At 45.8% G+C, this 26,442-nt stretch overlaps 1 protein-coding gene across 3 annotated transcripts in view; it reads right to left on the bottom strand.

Moving 5' to 3' along the window:
- Positions 1-1,396: 1,396 nt before the first annotated feature.
- LOC116957582 (uncharacterized) overlaps positions 1,397-26,442 on the bottom strand; it is a 45,703-nt gene continuing 20,657 nt past the window's right edge. For all 3 annotated transcript variants that reach the window (XM_032979823.2, XM_032979830.2, XM_076053174.1), the window contains 2 exons: positions 21,137-21,243; positions 1,397-4,418 (listed from right to left, as the gene is read on the bottom strand). In XM_032979823.2, coding sequence (XP_032835714.1) covers positions 3,956-4,418; positions 21,137-21,243 — 570 coding nt within the window. In that variant the 3' untranslated portion in view covers positions 1,397-3,955. The remainder of the gene's footprint in view (positions 4,419-21,136; positions 21,244-26,442) is intronic.

Genomic DNA, 26,442 nt, shown 5'->3' with positions numbered 1-26,442 from the left:
CGGGGGAAGGACAACAAACTAAACACAAAAATCAGTTCTAAAGAACTAAGTTTTCAATCTAGATCTGGAGCCGTGACATGGCCCAGCCGTAGCGTGTTCGTTGCTTGTTCCAGAGGTCTCCGATTCGAATCCAGCAGTTGCCCTGGTTAATACTGCGTTGTGTGTAATAACCGAAATAATAACACACGTCATATGCTTCACAGCTGATGTTAAACGTCATTCGCAAGCGTTAGGCCACTTGTTGTCGGCGTTTGGGTTCAAATTTGGAATGTATTTGAAAAATTATTCAATTGGTATTATACATAGCAGTCATCACGCTCTATAGATGCCCCAGGTCTCTCTCGCAAAATGAGACTATTCTGGTCTCTTGAGTTCTTATCCTGGTTAAACACATCAAAACACTTGAAACGTAAACAGAGAAAGTGCACAATAATCTGGCAGATCACCACCAGACAAAACAACATTCTGTCTACCGCCAAACTCAATATGCTGAGTCTCTGTTCCTCCGTAGCATATGGAGCCATCGATTTCACTTTAAACGATCGCCTGTTGAGAAGAGGGTAATTAGAAATCTATGGGGTATCTATAAATTAATTTCCCTGAATAATTGAAAATGCTGCTCAATTTACCAAGATACTCGACTGATAAATAAATACGTTATTAACCTGTGAAGCTGCGAAATATTGACCAAGAAGGCGCTAAAGTTTATTGGAAATATTTGCAGAATTAAATTCTACCATTCAAGAGGTGACCAGGTGACTCAAGAGATCAAAACGCCGACCCAGCACCACCGACATCTCGGGTTCGAATCCAGATCCTGGGTTCGAATCCACTGTTTGAATTCCAAATCCTGGGTTCGAATTCAAGTTTCAGCCACCTGCAAAAATAATCTGGGTTTCTCACATGTGGCAGGCCGATGGTTTCAGCTCAGTCACAAACGACTCCACAAACACAACCCCCATCACGTTCATATTTGGTTTGGCACTAAATTTGTATCAATTCCAGCTGTGAGAATATACAATGAAATAATAACAGTTCGGTCTGTCACGTGACGAACAACCTCACAGCAGAGTGTGTGGGAAAGAACGACCCCTGCTGTGTAAAGGACAAAAAGGTTATTTGAAAGATGCTTTTTGGCAGGGGGGGGGGGGGGAGTCTTGTGAAACACCTGCCTCTTCCGCTGCTGTTCTCTCCCACACAATAATTCTTTTTAATGGATCCGTCGCGATGCCGAGAGCGTAATTGCAATAAATTTGTCAGAAACACCAAATGATATTTTAAACAATTCTATCATTCAGATAATAAGCCCAAATAATTGGCAAGCAACATGAAAGAGTCCAAATGAAAGAGGGAAACTTCAGTAATGCGTGGCGCATTTGTCAACGTCTATGAAATGTCATTTCTGAAATTATTTAATACACAATCATTAAAAATACATCTTCTGGAAAATGCAATTTTTTTTCATAGAATCTTTCTTCGAGCTACAATATACAGAATGGAGAAGAGTTAAGCAGCAGTTACAATGAAGCAAAATACAACGCTTGCACATTTCTCTCGTAACGAAGAGTCCGTCAGATAGCACAGCTGCACAATAGTTGCGCCCAACAGCATATTTTTTTGCAGTGCTTTCTAAAGTGCTGAGATTTCCAAACTAGCCCAGTGTCTAACTTAACAGAAAATTAGTAGGATAATACTGATTGGACTGAGCAGTGGCATTAAAGCTATGTTTTTACTAGGACATCACTGATTTAGCATGAAGTTTAAAGACATGCTTTGAGCTGGGTTCTTTTTGGCACGACGTTTTAAAATAATAAATTTTTAAAGCATTCAGAAAACAGCAATCACGCAAATTCATCGCAACCTCTAAAAATAGATTTTTGGAGAACGAAAATTAATACCCTATAATTTGGCACTTTGTTTTACATAACATGAGAAAAATCACCAGCATTATGGATTTGACACGAATGAACAGGCCGTCACGAGCGTTACAGCAACATCCTTCACGCAGACTTTAGAGTGTATTGCAGGATAGGCAGCTGAGATGTAGTGTCATAGAGATGACTCATCCGTGCCAGGCTTGGGTTTGTTAATCGTCCTTTCAAAAGCTGCCATTATAATTGAAATTAATTGCATTCACCTAGAGAGTGAAAATATAGCAGGGGACAAAAGTGATTTTAATTCGACCCTTCAAACTGCGGATTAATGTGGCGGGCCAGTGAGGCTGATAGCTTCACATGAGCTCAGGACTCCTCTGCTACCGATCACATCGAGTACACCGCAAAAGGCAAAGCAGTGTGCGTCATGTCTTACTCTTGGCAACCACAGGGTAATTGGGAAGGTGAAACAATACGGGGAAGGTCTGCAATATGTGCCGAAGGGATACCTTCAGGGATGTCTCCCTTAGCGAATCACCAGTGAATCGTTAAGATTAGATCACGTACATTTTCGTTTTTAAACTAAAACCTGTCACCGCTGGGCAGAGACAATCAAATCAAGCTGTCACCTCGGCGAACTTTCAGTATTTGTCTTTCTTTTGCGAACTGGGATGATGAAAAGCAAAGCTAAATAGCATGCGGTTTTATACAATTGCCAATATTACTTTTGCTTGCTCTTCAACATCGCAGTTTGCTGAAACACCGATATCACTTAGCATTAATCTAACCCAAATAAATTAATTACGAATCATGATATTGGTTGTGAGCGCCTACATATAAAATTAGCTGTTCACCAGTGAATAATGAAAGACCAATCTTATAAGCAAGGGCAGGGTTGACTATTCCCAAATTTGACGATCCTTCATTTGAATAGTTCTTGCTTTAGAATCGTTTTGGGTGCAGTCATCCTTCCGATTATCACGGTTAGCTACGTACGGTGCGAAAGAAGTTCAACGTACATACATCCCTCTCGATAATCTGCCCTTTGCATCATAGAAACTCGGGGATCTGTCCTAAAGGTCAAACGCCCCGAGTTTGAATGCTACAGTTTCCCGTCTCTCCAGAACGTATGGCTGGCAGGGGATTTGTTTAAAACGATGTCAGATATAATGAGTCTCGTGTTTATGTCGGTGAGAAGAGTTCACCATTGGTAGAAATGTCGCACTCTCTGCTCACTTACCTCTGAGAAAAAAATAGCATGGATACTGTGTATGGGGATTACATATTTTCAGTGTGTAATAGAGCACTATATGGATACAATTTCTGTTTAAAAAGTTGTTGCATTTTCGTCTGTTGTATATGAATGCAATACGAAACGGGCAAAATGAGAAAACCAGCTGAAAATCCAAAGGGATACTAGGAATAACAAAGAGAGTGAACTGGTGTTCTTGTCGAAGGCAAGTTACAAAATGCCTCGGATACAAAAAAATGTAAAGGTCACATTAAAATTCTGGAGAAAATTATTGAAAACTGACAAAATAAATTCCAGACAATAACGCCTCAAGCATATAAAGGAAATGTGGCTATGGAAATCAGGGACAGGATGAATGGGCAGGACCCGCATTGGTGTTTTCAGAAAGGGTTCAATCGTTTTCTTTGAAATTTAACCAATTAAAGTTGTCAGTGTTGTTTCAGCAATGTACTTAACCATTCAGGCTACCAATCACAAACGTAAACGGCATTCTAATACAACTGTAAGACAGAATCCCAAAATGTATTATCAAAGCTTTTTAGAAAAGAATTAAAGCATATTTTCCAAAACGTCGTTTTTTTTCTCCAAAATTAAAACTATCTTTCCATTCACCTATTGAAAAATCAAAAGACAACATGTCCAATCTTTTTTCTGTTTTCCTGCAAGAACACTTTTCTCTCTGCAGCAAACTCTTGAGTGTACAGTTGCCATCGCCACGGGGCCTCTGCCGTCCTGCAGCACAGCCGAGCGCCGGCGCGCTGCGGTGAGCGCACCGGCGGGGAACGCCAAGCGTCCCCGCGCGGGCACTCGCGATCAACGCCACCGCGGGTCACTTTATGGGCCTCCATCCCCACTCGCCCCAGCCCTCCTCGTCCTCCGCCTCTGCCGCTTTGCCCTCTTTGCTGTCCACCAGGCCCTGCCGCTGCCCTCGGCTCCCGCCACCGCCACCGCCTTTGATGCGCGGCGGGTGCGTGTCTCGGCCCGTGCCGCCTTTCTTGCCGCCCTCTCGTTCGCCGAAATCCGAGTCCAGGATGTCCCAGCTGCTCGAGCGCAGGAATTTTCCCTCGGCCTCACGCCGCTTTCCCCACGACCTCTGCGTCTGCGTCGTCTGCTGCTCCCAGTCGTTGCCTCCGTCTTCGTCGGCCTCCGGGGGCCATTGGGGAGGGTCTCCCTCCGTTGGGCTGCACTGATTGCCGCTCCTTTCCCGCGCCCGCGGCTTGCGGCCAAAGTTGTTCCAAAATTCTTTGCCTCCGACGTTGTTGTCTGCGGCGTCTTGCTGAGCCCGTGTGGCCCTGTTACAAGCACGCAAAAAACACGGGCACATCCGAGGAATTAACCGTGGATTAAAACAAAATTTAGGTTTCGTTTTTAAAAAAAGTGTTTCCTGAAAGGCGATTGTCGTCCGAGTGAATCCAAGGCACTACACTTGTATCAGCATTTCACTGTCACTCAGTACCATCACCAATGCTGAACCGGTGGTGAAAATTCCACATTGCCATTTGTTTAACAGTCTCTTTATAGAATGACTATTTATTGGCTTTCTACAAAATTGTACCTATTTTATTGACCCCAGAATGATGATAGGCTGACTTTCTATTAATACTATATTTTTATGAGCAGTGTGATGTGATATTGGCAAATAAAACAGTTATTATTGTTGAAAGATACGGATTTAACATTACTGTACAATTCTATCTCGGTAGATTGAATGTGGTTATTTTAATGCGATTTACACCTGCAACTTAATGGCAATTTTGATTATTTATTTCCAGGCCTTGGTCAAGATTGTGTTATGTAGTAAAAAAAAGTATGTATGGAAATTGATTTTAATGGAATAAATATTGATAAGCAGCAGGTTCTACATCAAAGGGGAAGTGAGCGTGCATGGGGGTTTGAAACAAATAATCAAGGACGAGAAAAAAAGAGGGTTTAAAATCCGATATGTAATCTCGGTTTGTGCACTTGACTCTCTTGCTGCTGATTCGTCCTCAGAAGAGTTTTGGCTTCTGAGAAACAAAAAATAACCGGAGAGCTTTTGCCGAAGATGGAAATACTTCGTGTTTATTGAGCAATAACAGGCGAAAATTAAGGTGAAGCAGCAAAAAATGTTAAATCTAGGAACGTTAAGCCGATGCCTCTTGTGGCCGACGGGTAACTGGGGGGCAGTGGTTCTCAGCCTTTTGTGGAATGTCAGCCCCCAACCACCCCCAAATCAGCACCACTGGCCTGTGCCCCCTCACCCCTCCCCCACCATTTTATTGAGGCCACAATCCACACAGATCGCAGTTCACGCCTCCAAGTCAATAGTGCTAGCAAACTTGGCATTTGTTGCATCCTGTTCACCCGTTTGCGTTTCGTCGTCGGCAAAGTGTCGCCACCATTCCCCGTGCACGCGAGACATTGCTCCGGCACGGTATCCAGACTGCGGCCTGCGGGATTGGGAACTCTGGTGGCTTCGGGCGGAAACGTTTGGATGGAAGTCGTTGGCCCGAGCAGAACCCCGAGCCACTACAGTGCTTGCCTTGTTGCGTTGCAAGGCGAAGCCGGGAGATGTACGCACGGAGCGCGTGGCCGAGCGCTACAGCACCGCGGTTCCTTGCCCGCTTGTTGCGACGGTTAGCGGTTCGAGCCCCACTGCCGCCCTGGTCAATGCTGTGGCGTATTCAACGTATGAAATAATTTCACGCGCTGTCTCCTTTACAGTCGATGGGTTTAAAACATAAATAACCACGCGACGTTATTCGAAATTGAGGCCATAGAAGAAAGCACGTAGCGTGTGTTGTCGCCTCCTACCGTGAAACCTGAGCAAACTCATCCTGAAAAATACTTGAATACAAAAAAAATTATTCGACTGCACTGTATTAAAAAAAATATATATCTATGCATCGAGTGTCCTGGCTGGCTGCTGGCCGGGCACCTCTGAACCCAGCAGTAACTCAGTCGTCAGTGGGTGCGGGCATCTCGCACAGAAGCTATGCGGGTGATTGGCTGGGTGGGATTTTCCGGTGTTACAAATGAACATTGAATTGGGTTGAAATAGCGGGGAAAGGTTTGGAAGACGTTTCATAAAAAAAAATTAGCGACGCCAAAGAGGTTGGAGGAACGATCTGTTTAAAATTGCTCTGTCTTTGCAATTGTACTCCAACTCGTGTTATTCTTTCGCCAGAATATTATTTGAATCCCAGAGTATCCTGATTATGTATAAAAAACAACAACCCCATCACGATACATATGACATTTGCATTCGATTATTACGTTAAAAAAGCATATTACCTTTAGTGCTGCGAAGAGCAGAGGATTATGAGAAGAGTATTTAAATAACAGCTCTCTTCTTTTTCCTTGGAGAGAAATGGGTTCTCTCCTTGTAGCAAAAACAATCGGCAAACTTTCTTTACCAAAATGAGACATCAGGTTGTATCTCCAAGTCAAAGTCAATGAGCACCTTAACAGTAGGGATATGATGCATCAATTAATTCAACTTAATATCAGCTGACAATATTCCCGTTGAATTGCATGTGAAATAATCTATTATTTTGTATTTGTATGTACGATGTGGTATGTAAAAGGTTCATAGAGAATGCTCGTGAAGGACGCTGCTACTGGGCAGTTGGAGGCGATAGCCCTCCAGCAACAACAGAGGACAGAGGAGCGACGCTTACAACATCGAGCGGAGCGCCGGGTGGCTAAAACATAGTAAGTAGGCACAATAGGGGGCACAGGTGATGCATCGGACAGTCATCTCAGTCAGTCCACCCATGGCACCTGGGTCTGTCCCGTGACCAGCCACTTCACGTGCTCTTAACGTGCACATAGCCTGGCACAAGTGCCGTGACGTCACCGCAACTTAGTGGCGAATGGCGGTTGTTGTTGTAAAGGGGCCGTCCATAAATGACGTCACGTGATTTTGGACGATTTTTTAACCCCCCCCCCTTCGTCACACGGCGTCACAAAATTCAGACCCCCCCTCAAATATGACGTCACAAAGCTCTGCCCCCCCCCCAAAAAAAAGCATGCTTCAAATCGCTTTAAACTATTGTCATTGTAGTGCGTATTTAATGTGGCGCCGCACTCTGATGTTGTAGGAGAAAACATTTATTAAAAAGTCTATTTAATTAAGTAGCACCTGTTGTCTACATTTATTTAAAGTTGCGCATTTTGATGTGACGTCACATTTCTCAAACACCCTCCCCCCCCCCTCTCTCTCGTCACACATTGTCACAAATTTCTGACCTCCGCAACCTAGGCGCGTGACGTCATTTATGGACGGCCCCAAAGGGTTCATATGACGTCTGCAGCCACTGGAGGCTACACATCATCACTGCAATATGTGCATAAAAAAACTAATTCTGGACTTAAGTCGCAAGGATAAATCCCCTTGAAGAGGGTAGCACCTGTGTTTGTCATGGTGTGAGGATGATGTGTCGTAGACTGATAGGTCATGACCGATAATAATAATGAAATAAGGATAAGAATACTGCCTGCCTGGTACGGGTATTTACATTAAGCGAGCTTGCAATGAAACTGAATTTACGAGAGTCTGACTTGTGTTTTAATTTCATACGTTATTGTCCAGCAAACGTTACATTTCCCAAGTGTACAGTCTATTGCAAGTGCTATTCAATTTTTACGTGTAATTTTACGGTGTCTTTCTTCCGCTCTTGCGTTTTTAAATGTAAATGTAAACACCTAATATCGAATCCGACAATGAGACTCAGGGCCTGGGAAATCTTCATTATTCTCGTCAATTGAATGACCAATGATGTTTCTAAGCAAATTAAAAACACGTTGCATTCTCGCCTCGCCCTATTCCATCATGCACGTCATTATTTTGCGGCATATCATCGAGGACCAAGACCTCTCCGCGTGCAATGTTTGTAACTCTCCGTTTGAAAAGAATGTCAATATGATCCGTTGCGTTTTAACGTACAAATGCGAAAACGGTGCCACGATCAACAGAAAGCGTGCTCCAGAGAAAATAAAATGAAATAATAATTACTCTTCGTGTCTTTCGGTAAAGTCACGTAGATATGAAAATAATTAAATAATAAAAATACTTTTTAAAATCACGACGTTTCGATCGCGACACAAGCAATCGTCTTCAGGTGAAAAAAATACAGCAGGCGGACTGCTGAGGCAGGAAGAAATACAGCGAGAGAGTTACTGCAGCCAAAGGTTATAAAGGTTTGAGATGGGTACAACCCAAGGGTAAATGGGCGGGGCTAGAGGTGGAATTTGCAAGTCAATGTAAGATCGCAGAGCTAGGTATACCTCGGCTATTGTATTGCTAGAGATTAGCAATGTCAATCTGTTAATTTAACCCCACGGTTACGGTGCTGAAGAACGCCATTGTATTGCTCGAGATTAGAGATGAGCATGTCAATGTGAGACGGCTCCTGCAGTAGCGGCTGTGTTAGAGACACATTCAGCCTATTAAACAACGAGCGCCACCGCCGAGGAAAAGGGAGCAGCAGCTATGTTGGTGAGACATTTAGCCTGTTAATGTAAATACATTTAACAAGGTAATTTAACTCAGAGAGTCGGAAATAACTATCTACGTGACTTCACGGAAAGACCCAAAGAGTATAAATTCCTGCAGTCACGAAAGCTTTAAGTGGAAATAATAATTATTAAGATATTTAAGTAAATAAAGATTACACCTTCGAATCAGCGTTGTCTAGACACACAACAATTGTATTTTAAGGGAGCCAGAATGGTAGTGTTTTTGTATTTTTAGTGACATCAGGGATACATTTTGATTTAAAGCTTTCGTGACTGCAGTAATTCATATTCTTAGCTCTTTCGGTAAAGTCACGTTGAAGGGAAACAATAAAATATATATAAACCAATAAAAATTCTCACGACGTTTCGACCATAACACAAACGGTCGTCATCAGATGCAAACCGACACACCTGATGACGACCGTTTGTGTTATGGTCGAAACGTCGTGAGAATTTTTATTGTTTTATATATATTTTATTATTTTATTGTTTCCCTTCAACGTGACTTTACCGAAAGAGCTAAGAATATGGCATCAGGGATGTCACTATGGTGCCGGCCTGAGAGGGCCACGGCATGCGATGCACCGTCATCACGTACACCCCGTGGGCGGGTGTAGTACCAGCCCTAGCGGGGCTTGGTGAGTGCTGGGTGAGCACGGACACCACGCATAGCACGCAGTCCGGGCTCCCACAAGGGGGAGTAGGAGTGTGTCAGCCCAGGGACAGGGTTGCCCTGGGCCATGGTACTCTGGTTGACCCCGTAGACACGTGATCTGGAGTGTCCACAGAGAGGCCCCCAGGTGTGAGGGCTAGGGGGTAATGACGTGTCCGGGCAGAGCTCTCGAGAGGGATCGAGAGGGAGCTAGAACGCTCGAGAAAGCGGGTGGGGCCAAGGGCAGAGCGGCCCCGACCCAGGGGGATATAAGGTGGGTCCCTGAGAGGGACCGGGGTCGCTGCATTCTACACGCTGGAAGCTCTACGTCCTACAGTCTGGAAGCTCTAGAGGCATCAACACGTGGCCGGGACCCGAGTGAGGGTCAGACCCTTCGTAGCTGTAACTCCTCCATATAGGGTAGTTAGCTGGGTGGCCACCACCCTAGGCTGTATCTGGTGAAGGGGCAGTTGCCCCTTTGTGCTACGTGTTGATGTTACAAATAAATGTGTTGCCTCTAAAAAACAACGTCTGCGACTTAGTTGGACTCACTACATATTGATTCCTAGCAGCAGGGCTCACAGAGCAGGTGGGAGCTGTGGATATTTTAACGTATTCTCCCGAATATAAGACGCACACCTCCCTCCCCCCCTCCAACTCCCCATCTCCGTATTTTAAAACAAACTTTGGGGGTGCGTTTTATCATACAGTCTCTGTGCCCGTGCGCACTGCGTGTGCGTGGATGACCAGATCTGTGTATACGATTATTGAGACAAGTTTGCGGAGCGTGTCTGAATTTCGCAAAGCAATCTTTATGATTCGGTGAATATGGTACTTTTAGAAAGAACCAAAGACCACCCCCCCCCACCACTGAAGTCACCCGGAAAGCCATTGTTGCAACCCTGATGGACAACGTCCAGGTTGACGAGCAGCGAGTTCGATTAGAGGTGGCTTGCACATAACACTCTGTCCTCCGTACTCCTGCGGCTCTTTTGAGATTCACGCTGTCTGCAGACTGCCAGAGCCACATGCCACGCAACCTTCCAATGCAGGAGTTCAAAATTGCACGCACCTCCGATGAGCACGGTTGGCTACGTACGGTCCGAAAGAAGTTCAACATATATCATTCATACGAACAAGAATGATCATCATCATCGCTAAAGCACAATAGATGGAAGCATGCCCGAACGGCCAATCGTTTATTACACTGTGTAACATTTTTTTTTGTTCCTGGGTAGTAAGTGTTATTTCCTAATTGCTTATGTCTCAAAAGTACATAAAATTGTTATTATTCCCCACAATCTTTCCTTTTGTGACCAGCACAGTGATATTTTGAAATTTACCTATTTTCCAGAACATTCCAGATCGATTCAGTGCTGCATAAACTTGGAGTAACTTCTAGAACATTCTAGAACTTTCGAGTAATATAAATAGTAGTATAAAAACAGGGCCCTTAAGCCCGCGAGTTTAGTTTAATTCCAGCTGCCTAACTGGATACATATCTGTATTTTTCTGAGATGGCGTCAAGAGGCTGCAAGCATCCGGCAGATGCATTTTGCGATGTCTGCGGCCAATTTATCAGACAAGAGCGAAAAAGTACTCTGTGGAAGCATCTGCTAAGATGTGTGAGGCCTCCAAGGCATATTTCGGCATGCCTGTCGGGGATCAAGACAAACCCTGGGCAACTCAATTCACTTGCGAGCAATGCAAAAAAACTCTGGAAAGTAAGATAGATAATTGTTGCTCAGAATAAAATAAAAATACGTTTTTTGGTATTTTAAATGTTTTACAATTTTCAATGTTATTGAAAAAAATATATACCATATATGAAAAATGTTGCGAGAATCTCTTCCACATTAGTCATAGGTGAAATAAATGAATTTTTGTAGGATGGTACAGAGGGGAAAAGAGAGCCATGAAGTTTGCTATCCCAATAATTTGTCGGGAACCCACTGACCACTCAAGCAACTGCTACTTCTGCATGGTGGACCCTTCCAAACATCGGACTGGCAAGAATGCACCTGCTATCACGTATCCGGACCTTTCTTCATCCATTGCCTCGGTGCCACACTGCCATGAACTCCCCGTACCCACTCCTCCAGAGAGAGAGAGAGAGCAGCCGTCTTTAGAAGAGAGCAGCAAGTCAGAGAGCGAGGAAGACGTTTTAGATCCAGATGACAATTTCAGAGGTGGAGCTGAGGAGAGAAACCCATACTACCCCAACCAAAAAGATCTCGACTTGATCAGAGATCTTGGTCTCACCAAGTCCAATGCCGAGCTTTTGATGTCTAGGATCAAGCAGTGGAACTTGTTGGATGAAAGTGTGCAAGTCGCAGATCAGAGGAAGCGTCACCAACCTTTTTGCAGCTTCTTCACCCGTCAAGATGGGCTCTGCTTCTGCCACAATGTGACTAGTCTGTTCAAGGCAATCAGAATCGCCTGTAACCAGAATGAGTGGCGCCTCTTCATTGACAGCTCATCCAGGAGCCTCAAAGCCGTGCTGCTCCATCATGGTAACAAGTACCCGTCTCTTCCCCTGGCTCACTTGGTGCACCTCAAAGAGGATTACAACAGCATCAAGACCTTGCTGGACGCCTTGAAGTATGATGAGTACGGCTGGGAGGACATCGGAGACTTCAAAATGGTGGCATCCCTGATGGGTCTCCAAGGCGGTTTTACCAAGTTTCCCTGCTATCTTTGTCTTTGGGACAGCAGGGACACCAAGGCGCACTACCACAGGCGGGACTGGCCACAGCGGACCGAGTTCTCTGTGGGGAGGAACAACATCAAGTGGGAGCCATTGGTGAACACCTGGAAGGTGCTGATGCCACCACTGCACATCAAATTGATCCTTATGACACAATTTGTCAGAGCTGTAAATAAGGAGTCAGCAGCCTTGAAGTACCTTCAAGACTTCTTCCCTAAGCTGTCTGAGGCAAAGGTCACAGCCGGTGTCTTCGTCGGACCACAGATAAAGAAGATCCTGGCGTATAATGAATTCCCCAAGAAGCTCACTAGTAAGGAGAAAGCGGCTTGGAACAGCTTTGTCGCAGTGGTTCGTGGCTTCCTGGGCAATCACAAGGTCGAAAACTACGTGGAGTTGGTTAAGACTTTGATGAAGAACTATGGCACAATGGGCTGTAGGATGCCCCTCAAAGTCCATATCCTTGATGCTCATCTTGATAAATTCAAGGAGAACATGGGAGCGTACTCGGAGGAGCAAGGCAAGCGCTTCCACCAGGATATACTGGACTTTGAACGCTGCTACCAAGGACAGTATAACGGGAAGATGATGGGAGACTACATTTGGGGGCTGATTCGTGAAAGTGATTTACTCTATATTCGTAAATCTCGAAAAACGACTCACTTCTAAATCTTTTGTAGACATCTTTGTATTACTTTAGTATAAATACATGTTAATTTTGATAAATGCTTTTTTTTCTGACTTTATGTCAACGAAAAGACACAAATTCGCCCGTTTTCTCATTGAAAATAGGTAAATTTCAAAATATCACTGTCCTGGTCACAAAAGCAAAGTTTGTGGGGAATAATAGCCATTTTCTATACTTTTTAGGCATAAGCAATTACGAAATAACACGTACTACCCAGGAACAAAAATTGTGTTACATAGTGTTATTGTTTAAAGGGTTGGCCTTTCAAGAAAATCACGAAAGCCGCACAATGATTGTAAATCCTTTACAATTATTGATCTTTCTTTCTGTTCAATAAATGAGAATTGTGGGTATGTTTTTAAAAAAACTTTTTCTTTAAAGTGTGATACTGTATGCGACTTTTCATTGTACGACTATGTTGTTTCATATCAATAATTCATTAAGTTCACATGAGTAACATACATACGGCTTTGTGGAAAGTAGGGGGGGTGGGTGGTTGGAAGGGGGGTGGTCACTCGTTTGGTATGTATGTTGAACTTTTTTCGTACCGTACGTAGCCAACCGTGACTAATCGGAGGTGCGAGGTGGGGGGACATCTAACTAAACGCAATAATTAAAATGCAGTTCTGAAGAACTTAATTCTCAATCGAGATGTGGGGTTTCACACAACCAAAGCGCGTGGCGGCAAAGCCTTTATAACATATGCAGCTACTGTTGCCAAACAGAGACCGTGGGTATGTAATGTACCACTAAGCATGTGCACCCTTATCCTGCAGATTACGAGACGTCCCGGAAAGTAAGACGCACCCCGCACTCTCCCCACCCCCCCCCTTCCCCAAACTTGTGCCCGGTGTCTAGAACGTCATACACACCTGGTCACAAAGACAAATATCCCACGTAATAGCTGTAACAGACTGTTGGGGCATTGAAGGCCGGTACTGTGGTACACGAGGAGGGGAGTGGGGGGGGTGTGGATGGACCAACAATCACGCACGCATACAGCGACCGGATTATGAGACGCACCCCAAGCGTTTGCTTTAAAAATAACAGCGGGTTGGTGGTGGGGTAATTGTGCGTCTTATAATCCGGAGAAAACGGTACCACCGCCCTCAGTTCCATCCGGCTGAATGAGTCAATGACGCCGGAGCGCCTTTGCGAAATATAGATTCAATTACGCTGGCAAAGCTGCATTTTTTTTAATCACGTGACAAACGTGTAACTTGTACGGGGGAAATCTTTCCCCCCCCCACTCCCCCCCGCTGGAACACTGAGAGCGGACATGAAGCCGGGTGGCTCACAAGAGTCTAGAGCTTTGAGCCGCCACCGCTGGCATCCTCGGTTTTGCATCTGGCCGGCGGCATCTGATCAAGGGGTTGCATCTCCAGCATGGGGTCGAGTTGATGGTCTCGGCCCGGTCATCATCAAGGAGTGTTTAACAACAACAACAAAAAAGACGTTACATTTTGCTTTGTCACTTAATTTGGGAGCGTTTCAACTTCGGAGGCTTAATAAACATTTTGGTTTCAGTTGATAAGCGAAGAACAACATTTTTCAGGGAATGTGAAAGTTGCGCCCTTAGGGTGGGTGGGTGGCCTATTGAAGTGACTTCAGAAGACGCTTTGCTGCACAACATTTCCCGGACTATTTTCTGCTGACACAAGGTATGTATGTATGCATGCAGAACTTATTTTCGCATCGCGCGTAGCCTACCGTTCCAATCGGAGGTGCGGGGGAAGGACAACAAACCGAACACAAGCAGTTATAAAGAAATGAGTTTTCACTCCAGGTGATTTAAAAGCGCACAGCCCCGAGTGGCTCCCTAATATCGGAAGAAAGATGATTCCAGACGGAAACATGAGTGCATCTTAAAGCGCGCTATGCAGTGACCGCCTTTCTTCGATGGGCAGCCAAAAGCCGCTGCTGTGAGTCTGTATTTGACGCGCTGCCAGTAGCAGAGTCCGGAGTGGTCTGCGTCTTCGATCTTGTGACGCGATGCCGACAGAGCGACAGATCGATTGGGATACGATGCGGCGAAGGGGAAATAGAGAATGGGGAGTGAACAGGGAGCATCCGAAACAATCGGCGCATGTATTAGTGGCCGAAGTCTGGAGGCCTTAAGTTGGCGCGTATTGCACAGAAAGGTGAGTAAGCTCCGTCAGAGGTGGGAAGAAGTGCATAAATCTTCATTCTCCAGTTTGGATTCAACTAATGAGGTTTAGTCGCTCGAGAGGTAACATTCCCGCCGTTATAAAAAAATCCCAATCAGTCCTAATAATACTGAATACCATGGCGGGCACGGAGGCGCGATTGTTGAACGGCGGGACCGTTTGTGATAGCGACTGCTTCGAGAGGCCATCATCCAGCAGTCGATTAATCAAGGCCGATGGTGACAATGCGAGCAACGACAAACGTGGCTGTGGTGAATGGGGAAGAAAAAAAAATTCCACTAAGCCAAGTGTTTGTTTAAGGGGATGGTGATGCCGGGAGATTCCTGCCCCGGGCTGACGTTTTGTAAACCGCTCACGCGCACGTGTCGTCAATTCGCTGCTCAGCTGACCGGTCAGGAAAAAAAAAGACGCGTTAATGTAGAAGTGAAGAAAGAGACAGTGAGCTATACTGACCCAGCTTTATCAGTCTAAAGTATTTAACATCAACGAAGGCAAATCCAATGACAATAATTTATGCATTGTCAATATATCGGACCGAATCCCGTTTTTTGGCTACGCGCTACCAACACAGTTCCGATTTCACAATACACACACACACAGCAGCTCCATGTATAACCCCCGTTGAGGTTGCAGACCCGTGGCTTTGCTAGACGAAAATTGGTATTGAATGTTCTCTACATCACAGGACCAAACAATATTCACATTTTTCAGAGTTGCAGAAAGCTGAAATAGCTTTCAAAGGTTTTTGTATTCTGCCCCCCTCTCCTACCACTGTCTCCCCCCACCCTCCCCCCCCTCTAACAACAAGCTCGTTCCAACAAGCTCGAACCCTTTCAGCAAGCAAAAAGAGGCCCCATAATTTGAAAATAAACACGAAAATGTGGCCGTTTGTTGTACCGCACACACGCGAGACGCTTTGCAGCCCAGATGTATTTTTGCACATGAAAGAGCATGCTCAGCAAGATTTCGCAATCTTGCCATTTTTCGCCATTCATTGCCGACTTTAATCCCGCAGCCTCGCACGCCAGGCGAGGCTGACGACGCGACACCGTGTCCCGTGGACGGAACGTTGGATAATGGTCCGTGTGAAGAAAAAAAAAATCGGTCCCTGAACAACTCGTGGCAAAGGTTCTTGAAAGGCAGCGAAGGGATGTAGCGGCAGAGCAAGGGAAATATGCACCGCGTAGAAGTTGGTTTTGCGAGGGGGCTGGATTGTCACGTCGGCAATCCTAGCGCAGGTTTCGTAAAATGTTGCGAATAACGCTGAGAAATTTTACGAAGAAGCGTACAGAGGGGGTGGTGTGTGCTGGGAATGAAACTGAGAAACAAGAAGTGGAACACCCAAAAGTGTCTCTTATGGATAATATTGCCTTTGAAAGCCTACTACGTGTTAAACGGACCGGAGAACATATGCACTTTGGAGGCATAATTGGTCTCTTTGGAAAAGTGAAGTGGGTCTGTGAACAGACTAGGTCACGAAAAGGGATGATGGCAAATGACGGCCCCTCACCCCCCCCCCCCCCCCCCCACTTTTATAAACCATCATAATCACACGAACTCCGGTCATCCTCGCAGCAGCGGCGCCATCAATCAAAGACGGCGGTCACCGCATCGCGAGCTTTCAGGTGCGCTTCCGCGGCCGTCTGGAACGTTCTTCCTTCCGATATTAGGAAGCCGCTGGAGCGATGCACTTTTAAATCATCATCTAGATTGAAAATTAGTTTTTCTTTATAACTCCTCTTTGTGTTAAGTCTGTTGTCCTTCCCCCGCACCTCCGATTAGCGCGTTTGGCTACGTACGGTGCGAAATAATTTCAACGTACAGACATATACACTGCTCCCGATTATTACCGCTACCGCTGTAGGGCAGCGAGCTCAGATGCCCTAATTCCTTCACTAATGTTGAGGCTGATTACGCCCACGCTTGATATACGTTATATGTTGTTTTTGCCCTTCATTTTGAATTCCCACTATTTCTGGGTTATTTAATGATGAAAAAAAATGCTTGCAAAACTTAAACTTAACTAGGGAGTTGCAACCAAAGTAGGGAACGTGCTCTAGTGGACGTTCGACATGGAGACGGAGCAATGCAGGGACTAGATGGATTGTTGCTTTACGAGATCATGAGTGATGGTGGCTCTTTGGGAAGGCCTTCACCCAGTGGTGGATAGATCATGGCTCACGATGATTAAAAAAACTCCCCTTCTTTAATTATTTTCGTAGTAAACCTAAGTAAACAAACACCACAATAACGATGGCAATTCTCGGAACGTTGGCATGTAATTACATGAATCTTATAAAGGATAATTAGACAAGTACTCTATGTACTAATTGGAAAAGACAATCAATGAAATTGTTCAAAGGGAGTCCTGTGGGATGAAGGTGGTGGGGAGGTGGTTGGGTTGAGGATGCGCTGAGCGGAGGCCCCGGGTAGGAGAGTTTCGTAGACTGGATGGTGTAGCTGGCCGCCTCTAGAACTGATCACTGTGACAGTTCCTGAGGATAACTAAATAAAAAATGATGCCATTTATTTACTCGAGAAAGCCCCCTTCTGAGACTCCCACGATTTTCCTTTTCAGCAGAATCCAGCCATTGGGATGTTTGGTCAGTTCTATTTGAGTGTTTGGATTCGTGTGGGAGCAAACCGGGGTGGCTCCGGAGGAAATCCACCTCACTCTACAGTGAGGGAAAAAAGTATTTGATCCCCTGCTGATTTTGTACGTTTGCCACTGACAAAGAAATGATCGGTCTATAATTTTAATGGTAGGTTTATTTGAACAGTGAGAGACAGAATAATAACAACAAAATCCAGAAAAACGCATGTCAAAAATTTTATAAATTGATTTGCATTTTAATGAGGGAAATAAGTATTTGACCCCCTCTCAATCAGAAAGATTTCTGGCTCCAAGGTGTCTTTCATACAGGTAACGAGCTGAGATTAGGAGCACACTCTTAAAGGGAGTGCTCTTAATCTCAGCTTGTTACCTGTATAATAGACACCTGTCTACAGAAGCAATCAATCAATCAGATTCCAAACTCTCCACCATGGCCAAGACCAAAGAGCTCTCCAAGGATATTAGGGACAAGATTGTAGACCTACACAAGGCTGGAATGGGCTACAAGACCATTGCCAAGCAGCTTTGTGAGAAGGTGACAACAGTTGGTGCGATTATTCACAAATGGAAAAAACACAAAAGAACTGTCAATCTCCCTCGGCCTGGGGCTCCATGCAAGATCTCACCTCATAGAGTTGCAATGATCATGAGAACGGTGAGGAATCAGCCCAGAACTACACGGGAGGATCTTGTCAATGATATCAAGGCAGCTGGGACTATAGTCACCAAGAAAACAATTGGTAACACACTACGCCGTGAAGGACTGAAATCCTGCAGCGCCCGCAAGGTCCCCCTGCTCAAGAAAGCACATATACATGCCTGTCTGAAGTTTGCCAATGACCATCTGAATGATTCAGAGGACAACTGGGTGAAAATGTTGTGGTCAGATGAGACCAAAATGGAGCTCTTTGGCATCAACTCAACTCGCCGTGTTTGGAGGAGGAGGAATGCTGCCTATGACCCCAAGAACACCATCCCCACCGTCAAACATGGAGGTGGAAACATTATGCTTTAGGGGTGTTTTTCTGCTAAGGGAACAGGACAACTTCACCGCATCAAAGGGACGATGGACGGGGCCATGTACCGTCAAATCTTGGGTGAGAACCTCCTTCCCTCAGCCAGGGCATTGAAAATGGGTCGTGGATGGGTATTCTAGCATGACAATGACCCAAAACACACGGCCAAGGCAACAAAAGAGTGGCCAAAGAAGAAGCACATTAAGGTCCTGGAGTGGCCTAGCCAGTCACCAGACCTTAATCCCATAGAAAATCTGTGGAGGGAGCTGAAGGTTCGAGTTGCCAAACGTCAGCCTCGAAATCTTAATGACTTGGAGAAGATCTGCAAAGAGGAGTGGGACAAAATCCCTCCTGAGATGTGTGCAAACCTGGTGGCCAACTACAAGAAACGTCTGACCTCTGTGATTGCCAACAAGGGTTTTGCCATCAAGTACTAAGTCATGTTTTGCAGAGGGGTCAAATACTTATTTCCCTCATTAAAATGCAAATCAATTGATAACATTTTTGACATGCGTTTTTCTGGATTTTTTTGTTGTTATTCTGTCTCTCACTGTTCAAATAAACCTACCATTAAAATTATAGACTGATCATTTCTTTGTCAGTGGGCAAACGTACAAAATCAGCAGGGGATCAAATACTTTTTTTCCCTCGTTGTATACGAGGGAGAGACACTCAGCACTGCCATTTCCTGGTCACCAGACACAAAGATCCTCAGTATAGCCTCAACAGACTGTTGGGGCAAGTGCTGTTAGCCATCACCTATGAAGGCCGTCATGGCACACGAGGGGATGGGTGACCAGCACCGCGCCCGACCGCTTTTGTCTCCCCTAGTGGCGATGTTTACATTTGGCACGGGGTACTCAGGTGATGCTGAGTCGACCTAATGGAGGCCTAGGACCGAATCAGATAACCTCCACTGGTGTTGGCTGTGAGTGAGAATCGAACTCGGGTCACCGGGTTCGTAGCGTAGCGCGCTAACCGCTGCACTTCCGCTCCCCAGTGATCATCAATGTTCGGCAGGAGGGAGCATCATTGCTAGCAATGTTTCCCAATTCATTAAAAACATTTTTTTAAATTACTAACTTGGTTAATTTCACGCATAGGCTTTCGCGACCAATATTATGAGTCATAATTGAGTTTTGGGTCAGATCGCGTATGTAAAATGCGTTGTGTCTTACACCCTCCTCCACCCGACAGGGCCAACTATAATCAAATTGTCCCGTGAACAAACGTGGCCAATTTGTTCCTTCTTCAACAGCACCACCGCTTCGTTGGAGCATCGTCCACACACATTTAACAATTGGGTGGTACAACGTTTCACTTCTAGTTGCAACCAGCATTATGAGACAGAAATCCGATTTGTAGAAACGCCTGCCTCCAAACTGGTGTTGAAAACGAGCAGAAAACACTTTTTAAAAATTGCTCTTTTAAAAAATGATACGCATTGTACCAAATGAACAACCCACGGTGTTTGAAATGGGGCCCTCACCCTTGCCTCTCCAACATAGACCATCTGTTCATTCTGCCCACCTCATTTTCCCCATCGACTTCAAAGGTGCAGCCTCCAGCAGCAGCAGCAGCCTTGGACGGTGCCGAGTGGAGGACGCAGGGGGGACCAGGAGAGCTTTGAGGCTCAGCGTAATGAGGTTCGTGCCGTGACGGCACGAACCCAGAAACGAGAAGGCATTTGCATCGGAGTGTTCGGTGGGCTGGCGTCTTCCGCTCTCCCGAGTACTGCATACGATTTTCATTTAGTATTTTTTTTCAGATACAGTTTTAATTGAATATTAATTAGATACGTGTGTGTGTGGATTATGTATGAATATATCGGAATAGTTTTGTAGAAAAAATATTTGTCATGGGTTTATGTTAAATTGAATAAATTGAGATTATCCTTTATTGGTCATAAGTTCACCTTCTTGGTTCTTTGGGTAAAGTCACCACGTAGAATGAGAATAAAACAATAAAACAAAATAAGACAATAAAATTCTCACGACGTTTCGGCCACAACACAAGTAGCCTTCTTCAACAACAACATCATCATCATCACCGTCATCCCGACAGTTCTGTTCCTTCACCTGAAGAAGGCTACTTGTGTTGTGGCCGAAACGTCGTGAGGATTTTGTCGTCTTATTTTGTTTTATTGTTTTATTTTCATTCTACCTGGTGACTTTACCGAAAGAACCAAAGAAGATGAATCCTTGCAGTCACGAAAGCTTTAAATCGAAATTTTGGTCGTAAGTTCATCTTCTTGCTCACATGAGCACCCAGGGCAGTGTTCCGTCTCCTCTTTACAGCCTTGAGACAGGAGTGACAATTCCACGTTCCTAGGGCAGGGGAGAGTCTATTTGATAGGACTGCCACTGTTGACTTCCCCACGAAGTGATACTCATATGTTCGATCCCCAGAGGGATGATGAGCCGAGTCAACCCTCACAGCCGGGAATTAAAGTTGCAACCCTTCGATTGCAAGCCTCTCCCTCTGCCGCCGTAGCCACCTGGCCTGACACTGTCACGATGACGGAGTTATCTCCCCAGGGCAATCATCAACAACATCATCATCATCACCGGCGTAATCACCGCCACTCCTACGGTAGCAACGCGACAGCGGGGGTGATAGTTCCATTGCAGCCCGATTCACCGTGATGCCGACAATGACGCAGAACTCACCGCTCAAGTAAAGGTGAGTGAGTCTCGGTCAGCCTCTCGTGGTCACTGTGCTTTGCCGAGAACAGAGACGTCACATCCTTCCAGCCCTTGAGCCTGGCCCCCTGAACCTATGAGGAGATAAACACACAGGCGCTCACAAAATACAACGGCACACCTGGTGTAGCCTTTCATAGGTCACGAGGGGGCGAGTGCTATTAGTGAGCATGGGTCAAGATCTGCACGGTGCACCGCGAAGAGGATGGTGTGACGAGCGTGGCCCTTGCCGATGTTTCGAGTCAACGTAGGGAAGTCCTCGGACCGGTTCTGACATCTCACTCGCCGTTGATGGTTAGGTCTCCGGGTTTGTCGCGCGGCACGCTAACGACTGTGCCATCACTGCCTCGTACGTGGGCGGCGAGGGTTCCGTTCCCGACTTTCGAATGAATCCGGAAAATCCGGAAACCGAACCTCGGCACGGAATCTCGGAAAGATCCGTGTCGGTCCCGGATTAGCCCAAAAACATGACCACCCGAAGTGAAATAACGTGGCCTTTTGGGTGATGTAACTCTTGTTGTGACCGGGAAGATGTTTTAAATGATAGAACGATCAGAAAATCACAAAGGGATATGAAAGAGTCTTTGGTTCTTTCGGTAAAGTCACGTAGGTAAAAAATTAAATTAAATTAAAATGTATTTTCTCGCCGTGATTTTCACACCTGATGATGATTGCTTGTGTTGCAATCGAAACGTCGTGATTTAATGTACTTTTATTTATTTTTTATTTTTATTTTTATCTCTTATTTTAATTTTATGTTTTACCTACGTGACTTTACCGAAATAACCAAAGAGTATGGATCCTTGCAGTCACGAAAACTTCAAATCTAGAATAGATATGAAATAGGCCTTAAAAATCCCCCCCCCCCAAAAAAAATGTTTATCTGAAAAATGTAGGCACATGCAGGCAGAATCCGGAGTCGCAAAACAAAGCAAGCCCATGCTGTTAAAAGCGTTTTAAAGCTGCTCTGTACCTCCATTGAACATCTTTCTCCCACCAAATGACATTGCCTAAAGACCTTGCGTGATATTTTGTCTTCTTCTTCTTGGCTAAGGTGCCAAATGGAAAACAGAGACATGATATATCATTTAATGATATATAATTTTGATGGGGGTTTGTATCGAAAGTGACTTATTTAGGCAAAAATTGCCAAACCGTGTGAATATTCAGACACATCCCATAAACACATGATCTCCTTTTAAACAACGTGTGCTACTTGCGAGAGATTTATACCAACTGCCAAGATGTTATTTTGCCTACGCAAGGGGAAAACATGCAATAAACGATTATCCAGCGTTATGAGCCGTGCTTTAATGTAACGAGGCATGCATAAATCATGTCGGTGTTGTGGCAGTCAGCCGTTTTGTAATCCGTTATTAGGGAATAGTTTACTTTTGAAAGGGTCAAGGAGGATGTAATCAAACAAAAAAATGGACAGTCATCGCAGCAGCAGCAGCAAAAAAAAATGGGGTCATCAGCTGCCTTGCCATTTGATGTTTTCGGATGTTACGCGCACCGTGATGCACGCTCATCTCATCTGACGCTTCCAACTGGTGATATGCCGTCGTTGGCTAAGGGGTCTCTGCTGCAAAGAATTGAAATGGGGTCTGCTCCGTGTCAAATCTCTCCTCTCCCTCTCATCTATGGCCCGGCGCCCGCGCTCCCTCTCGCCCGCACAGTTGCACCGCACAGTCGACGATGCTTCGCCGCACGCTTCGCATTAATGTAGGTACGTTGGACTTCTTTCGCACCGTACGTAGCCAACCGTGCTAATCGTAGGTGCATTCGTTGTGTGTTGCACAACGGCAACCTAAGCGCGCCGATTACGTCTCTACAAATCGCAGCGTTGCCTCCGTCATGCACGGACGGAATGAGACAATTTATGCGCACCCGATGAATGTGCAGCGCATTGGAATTTTTCATTGCTCCTTCGTTTTGGCATTTATTTTGTGCCGGGGAGAGTGCGCCGAGCGCGTGACGGATAGTCGAGCCCTGTGCTTATCGCCGACTTGTTGTGGCAGTAGCTCGGCTCGACTAAGCAAAGCCAGAGCCAAGGCTCGCTCCAATTACCGCGCCGAGGCCACGTTGATCTGAAGCGCAAAAAAAAACCTTTTCACAGCAACACACCCTGAACTTTATCTGCAAAACAAAGAAAATCCCATATTGCCCGCTCGCCTGCACGCCGAGGTCCGATGCTGCCGGCGGGGGGCGGGGGGCGGTGCGGCGGGGGGGGGGGCGAATGGAGGAGCGGTGGTACGGGGTTGAGGTCGACTCTACTGAGCTGCCCGTTCCCTGCCTGATCAGTAAAGCTCTCCCGCAGTGAGCATCTAAATCACTGGCGCGGCAGCACGCAGTGGCACGGGCTGTCCCGGGTGCGTGCCATGGAATCAATGAATCGCAGCTGCCTTTATTCAGGGCGGTCTTCCCGAATGAATAAAACAAACATCAGTCATAAATTTGCTGCACTTTATTGTAATCTGTATCAATAAAGATTTTTTTGTTATATACATGCACGTGCGTATGCGCGTAGTCACACATATGTCTGAATGGGTACAGGTACTGTTGGAAAGATGATGTACATGTGGAATACTGTCCTGTATATGAGCAGTGATAGCGACGTGGTTCAGGAACTGCAATTTGAACCGAGTTAGATTCCTGGCCACGGCTAACATCAGTGTCGAGAGATATCTGAGACTGTCCTGGGCCCTCCCTTCAGTCACACATTGACCGGTGTGGCAAAGTATGGTAAAAAAAAACCCATGATGGACCACCTGGACCATGAGAGATGATGAGAGCTTGATCAGCCTTCTTTTAACAGTGGATACATTTTGGCTATTGATAATGATAAGTGTGTGATGCATGCTAGTGCTGAAAGATATCCCAAAGGGTTCCATCATTGCTTATGATAATTATCAGAAATGTTTGTTTGTGCAAATAATTTAAATTCTTTGCAATTACGCAACATCTCCTCTGCAACTCCATCTCTCGTCTCTTGCATGTTTCACAGATAAATATTCCGCGATTAACCGTGCATTCCTCAGCCTGTGGGATGGAAATGTTGAAACATTTTCACTTTATTTAATTTGGCCACCGGTCGCAACACGTTGCATAAAAAAAAAAAACTCCCCAGCAGCGTCCTGTGCCCGATCGCGCTAGCATCGTTCGCAGTTCAGAGGGCGGACTCCTGAGTCGTCCTCCTTCGTTGGCACGGCTGCTGATGCGGATGCAGACCGACAACTACAATGTCACATTCAGGCGATCAAGCCAGACAACCGCGTCAGGAGCAGCGGAGTTTATCGCCGTGATGTCTCCTTCGTATTTGTGGATCGGGGTATTGCGCCGTTACGTGTTGTACCGTCTGTTCCGGATGACCACAGTCGCACACTGCTACTGGAGAGTTTTTGATGCTCGATTTGTGCATCAGGTTTCCGCATATTGCCATGGCTTGTGCAGTGGATGCGGTTTAGGGTGGACCATGAGCTTCGTGGAAGATCAAAAACAGGGATCTCTTGAGTGACACAACATTCGGGTGGGTGGGGGGGGTGCCCGAGTGAGTTGTCTAATTGAGAGTGGGGTGGTGTGACAGCATGAGTAACTGATGGACATGCAGGACCATAACCGAGAGGACTGGGGCGGTGGCAATCTGACCCAGGCTTTAAATCCGGGGGGGGGGGGGCTCAGAGAGGTACAAAAAGGGGGGGCCTCCAAAAGCCTTTTGGCGGCCGTTTCTGCAAGTGGAGGGTGATGAGTGACTTGGGGGAATGAGACGGGGCCGCCCGTGAGATACGCGGAGGGTGAATGAGGCTCCAAAGCCGCTGGACTTTGACGGCTTTGTGTGTGGCTGTGTGTGGGCTCTGCTGAACCTGAATGAGATTATTAATTTCGGTCACTTATCATTTTGACTATTTTGCGTATCTTATTTTTTTGGGAGGGGGGGGGGTCTCTATTGAAGTCAGAGCCCACTGTAGTCACAGAAAATATTGTGCCAACCCCAATAGGATTTTATGGTTAACCGAGGAAAGAGGCCTTAGGAAAACATGTTTTTATTTGCCACTGGGCTGGCCAAAAAGTCTTACACATGTTGATAATAATAAGTTACCCGATAGAAACATTTACAGTATTAACAGGGTGGGGGGGGGATGATGAACAAGGCAGATCGCATTGTGACAAACACAGCTGCTTTGGAATGTAAATGTGATGATGCTCACGGTACGTGTGTTACATGCAGTATTATTTCTGTATCACTATTTTGCACGAGCAAGACAGATTTTAAATTGGGGCATTTGAAACTGAGTGTTATATTCACAGATTTTGAATATGCAATGCCATAACCTTTATATTTACACAAAGACAAGATACCCCGTGTAGCCTCAGCAGACAGTTGTGGCAAGTGCTGTTAGCGAGCACCTATAAAGGCCTGCACGGCACACGAGGGGGTGGGTGGCCAATACCACGCCTGACCGCCTTTGTCTCCCCAGTGGGGATGTTTACACACCCCACCAGGTACTCATTTGAGGCTGATTGGACCAAGGGGAAGCCCAGGACCGGTTCAGATAATTGTCACTGGTGTTGGCCGTGAGCAGGACACGCACACAAAGCCCTCTGTCAATCCACTGCTGGATGAAGGCCTCCCCACACCGTGTCGGTGGTCATAGATGTCATGTGACCATACTTCACCACGCACCTCAGTGCGGGTTGGTGAAGGGGCAGCCCAGGACGGGTTCGGTCATCACTCGCCACTGACGTTAGCCATTACTGGGAAGGTTAATTTAGGTTAACGTTAACAGTCGTAATGATTCCCTTGTATGAATGTGCTTCCAGTACAGCAGTGCACGTGTCTGTGCACCCGTGGCCTTGTTACGTGCAGTTGAGGGATTGAATGCCCCAATTTAAATCGCCCCACCCCACGTAGTTAGTATTTAACAGTTTAACAGCATTGCGAGGAGGAACAGCAGCAGTGTTGGTGCAATCTTTCCCTTGGTTAACGTGGCACAAAAGAAAAATACGTCGTTAATAGCTTGAGACAAGGGGAAAGGGGGGGCCTCTGAATTACATCGCATTAACATAACTTTACAGCAATCAGTAAATTGCCGTCAGCCTCCCCCGCGCGTCTCATCGTTTATTCTCCAGGTCAAGGGTAGCAAATACTTTTTTTCCCCCGCCGCGCTCTTCACCAAAAAAATCGCTTTAGATTACAACTCCACACGCATTTCCATCCGTGGGAAGCGAATGCATTGCTCGATTACCGCATGCCCTTAACAAACGCTTGGGTT

The sequence above is a fragment of the Petromyzon marinus genome, chromosome 3, assembly GCF_048934315.1.
Source record: "Petromyzon marinus isolate PM22_M1 ecotype Great Lakes invasive population chromosome 3, UKy_Petmar_22M1.pri1.0, whole genome shotgun sequence".
Classification (NCBI taxonomy): Eukaryota; Metazoa; Chordata; class Hyperoartia; order Petromyzontiformes; family Petromyzontidae; genus Petromyzon; species Petromyzon marinus.
Note: the sequence above shows the minus strand (reverse complement) of the source record. Positions and strands in the feature narration are given on the sequence as shown.